Here is a 4,050-nt window from a genome sequence, read left to right as displayed (position 1 = left end):
CGAAAATTTGGGACAAATTTTGTCCCGTATTGATTCAAATCCAACAAGTACAGAGAAAACAAGCACTACAATTGTCTCCGGGAGGCGGAGACGTCAGCATTTTATTTTCAAATACGTAATTGTCACGTATTATACGGGACGGGTGGCAACCCTGTTCACCTGTTTGAAGAGTAGCGAAGTCAGGTCGTCGCCTCCTTCCGCAGGCAGAAAATCCAGCGCGTTCGTATTCTTCTTTGACAATTTCGGATGGCTCTGCCTGATGAGTGGATTACGATATAGCGCCACTACATTGCTGTAGGGGCATACAGCCGCAATTGCAGTTACAAACGTCTAATCCACCGAGTACCGAGAAAACAAGTATGAGAATTTTTTTGGGAGGCGGAGGCGGGGAGTAGGCCTTTTTTTTTGTAGTAAATGTGAGTAAATGTTTAGAGACATAGAGATTTTTCACATTCACATTCTTACTGCTCTTTTGCATCAGTCCATTATTTGGACTTTTAAATCCTTTTTCCTTTTGTATCTACAGGTTGATGACAAATTAAGTCATGGCGAATTTCACCATGAAGGGGGGTCTACCTCCTAAAAACCAGGAACCACTAGCACAGTGGCCACCTGCCCGCTTTTTAATTGTTTGTAGTGTGAACTTGCTGGATAGGTGTCTTTTCCATTCTTTGACGTCTTTAAAAAACAAAGCTGCTGGCACTTTTCTCGCCTATAGCCAGCTGCTCGCTGTTTGTGAACAGCATCCAAAGTCCAAATCACAGCATTTACATGGAAGACTGTGGTAAATGTGCGTGACCTCTAAGAATGTCTGAAATTTAATGCTTTTACTGCTTACTGTAGCCTACTTACATTCTCATAGATTTACAGTTTCAAAAATTTCTTACAGAGACTGTCCAGAGAACATCAGCAGAAACAGCTGTCGCCTTCTGCCTGAAGTATGCTTATATATTAAAATTAATACTTTGGGTCTGTCTGACATCTTGACATCTGTCTAACGTATGACATCCAAATTTCTAAGCTTGTTGATTTTTCATTTACAACTCAAATGCAGCTCTGTTCGTGGGCTTTTTGTTCGAGTCCGACCTGTGGCCCTTTGCTGCTTGTCAAACCCTCTTTCTCCCTGACTTTCCTGTCTGTCTCTCATTTCACTATCTCAATAAAGGCAAAAATGACAAAAAAAACAACAACAACAAAAAAAAACTTTAAATGTGGCTCTGTTAAACGTTCGTGATGCAAACAAGATCCATACTAACTCAATTTCATCATCTTTCTTTCAAGTTATAATTTTACAGCTAATGTTGGGTTATGACGAATATCCAATTTTGATTTCCAACCAAAATTCAACGTCTGTCCAACGTTGGATGTTGATGACAAACACACGTTGGGTTTGACGTCAACCCGATTTTTCATTTCCAACGCCTCTCTGACGTTACATTGATGTGATGTCCAGTGCCAGCTGGGAATAGATTAAATAATGCAACCAAATGAGTTGATTTTTGTGTGGATCAACAGATCCTGTTACTGCAGTTCACCTGAAAAAGTGTGTGTGTGTGTGTGTGGGGTGGGGGTGGGGGGTCTCTGTGTTGCTTACACACAACTCACACTTTTTACGCACGACCTGTTGGCACACAAACTGCTGATCACGTGCCCAGTCTTACCTGTGTGGCGGACAACCTGACGGCAGGCTGTGGATGTGACTCCGTAGCTCTCGCCGACGCTGACTCGCTCTCGTTCCGCTCCACAGGAGACTCTGCGCGTGTCCCGGGGCGCACGCACAGCTTCTTGGCGCGCGGAGCCCCCGCTTGCTCCTCTCTGCTGCCTCCCCTCGCTGCTGCTGTTGTTGTTGATTCTGAGTTTGTTGTTGTTGTCGCTGCAGCTGCGATTGTTGTCCGCTGCGGTTTCAGATCCCCAGAGTCCGTGACCCGGCGCAGGTACGGGATCACAAGCTGGAGGTGGGATTGCGCGTGACCGTTGACCGTTTCCGAGGCAACGTAAAGCGTCTTAGGCCTAGAGCCCGCGGCGCCCACGATGCTATTTAGCGTTGCTATGGAGACGGCGCCGATGCAGTGGTTAGTATAAGTCTTGGAGAGCTTGGAGGCGCGCGACAACATCTGCATCCTCGTACCCAACAGGTTCTTACCGATCGCTTTGTTCTCATACCAAGTCACGTCGCTCGCGCAGCAGTGGTCCCGGGGCCGCTGGAAGAACGCCCTGCACAGCGGGTTCCGTTTGGACACGTACCGGACGAAGCTGGCGTACGGACACTGCTCCGTGCCCGTCTCGTACATCCGCGGCAAGGTGTCCTCTTCTGAGTCCGGACGCTTCTTGGTCCAGGCGGCGGAGCGGGACTTGTGGTACGGTCCCAGAGCTTTGAAATACACAAACTTTCGCCCGTCCTCATCCACTGCCAGGCCGAACGAGTCTTCTTCCAGCTCCCGCTGATTCTCCCGTCCCCTGGTACAGAAATACATACAGGTCTCGAACCAGACTTTGTTTAGCAGCCCAAACGGCGTGCCGGTGTTTAACACGGAGGACTCGTACAGTTTCCTCAGGTCCGAGCGCGTGATGGCTTGTTTCTGCACCACGGGACCGGCGCCTTGCTCCTCCAGCCTCCGTATGACCGCGGCCAGGGTCAGGTTGGCACTGCGCAGCTCGGGGTCCTTGGTGAGGTCCAAGGTGCGGCAGTAGGGCGGCTCGTTCAGGTACCGGTTCAGTGAGCTCCGGATGCTGATGAGGGACGACTTGCTGTACAACTGTCCACTTTTAGAGCGCGCCTCCGAGTAAAAGGAGCGCAGCACCGCGCAGAGTGCCTCCTTGTCCAGAGTTTCAAAGTCTGGACTTTGGGCTTTCTCGCTGAGGTACTCCCTGAAGATCCTCACCGCATACCGGGTGGCCAGGCGGGTGTTCTCGCTCAGCCTGTTCCGCTCTGAGCGCTGAAGATCTCCCTCCAGGTGAGACTCCAGCCCAGCAGGGATGCTGCTGCTGAAGGTGTCCGCCTCCTGCTCCTCCTCCTCCTCCTCTTCTCGGTCCATACTCCCCATAACGACCGCTTGTGATTCCGCGGCAGAACCGCTGGATTCCAGCAATGTACTCCCCGACTCCCACTCAAGCTCCACACCATCTCTGTCGGACTCCTCATCCTCCGACTCCCCGGTGATCTGGACCTCCTGGATCTCATCTTCATCTTCCTCCTCGTCATCCTCATCCCTCTTCTTCTCGGGGCAGCTCATCTGCTCCTGCTCTGTGTCTCCGCTGGCAGGCATTCTCGCCATATTGCGGTCTGTGAAGCAGTCCTCCGGCAGCGCGCATGCGCTATATTGGACCGCAGCGCTGAAAGCCTTTTGTGTTTAAGTGACCTTCAACCGTGCACGCGCTTTTTTAAGGTACAGGGAGCGAGCGCAGCGGGAGGGTAAATTTGGAAGCGCGCTCCTTGTCAGAAGGCTGCAGTATTGGACTGCATATGGGACCAGCAGCAGAGCAGTGATGTGGTGGATGAGAGGACTGCAGGACTGTGACCTCCAGGATCATCATGTGCCAAATAAAAGCCCTTTATTTTCACTTTTACACCACACTGACAAATAATATCCTGAGTGTGTGTAATCATTATGACAAATCAGTGTGTATTTAGTCTTTTTTGCTTGTTTTAATAGTTGTGTGTAGGAGCTGCTATTTCTTTATTTATAGCATTATTAGCATTATCTTGGATTTTGTGTGCGTTTGTGTGAGCATGCACACTGTATGTGTGTGTGTACATAAATAGTTGAACTATGCAAGAGTACAAACACAATCACCGTTCACATACTGTTCTAACCACAACAAGCAAATATGATGAAAAATGCACTTACTGTACTAGTTTTGTAATAAATAATAAGTGGTGGTGGGGTAGTATTAGTAGAGGAGCATTAACAATACAATGGTCCAGCCAAGCCTGGAAGATTTCTCGTATTTGTATATTAATTTTTCACAACACTAATCATCAATGAGTCTCTCTTCATGTGTGTAAAATTAAAATTCTAATGTCAAGAGAGAGCTAACAGGAAACATGCT

General features: G+C 48.7%; 1 protein-coding gene across 1 annotated transcript in view; it reads right to left on the bottom strand.

Moving 5' to 3' along the window:
• Positions 1-3,280, bottom strand: part of LOC111644402 (uncharacterized) — a 34,506-nt gene extending 31,226 nt beyond the window's left edge. Inside the window, exon 1 of the mRNA XM_023393272.2 lies at positions 1,662-3,280. Coding sequence (XP_023249040.1) covers positions 1,662-3,275 — 1,614 coding nt within the window. The 5' untranslated portion in view covers positions 3,276-3,280. The remainder of the gene's footprint in view (positions 1-1,661) is intronic.
• Between the last annotated feature and the right edge of the window lie 770 nt (positions 3,281-4,050).

Source organism: Seriola lalandi, unplaced genomic scaffold, assembly GCF_002814215.2.
Source record: "Seriola lalandi dorsalis isolate HSWRI2012SDOR001 ecotype SW California unplaced genomic scaffold, Sedor1 jcf7180002054933, whole genome shotgun sequence".
NCBI lineage: Eukaryota > Metazoa > Chordata > Actinopteri > Carangiformes > Carangidae > Seriola > Seriola lalandi.
Note: the sequence above shows the minus strand (reverse complement) of the source record. Positions and strands in the feature narration are given on the sequence as shown.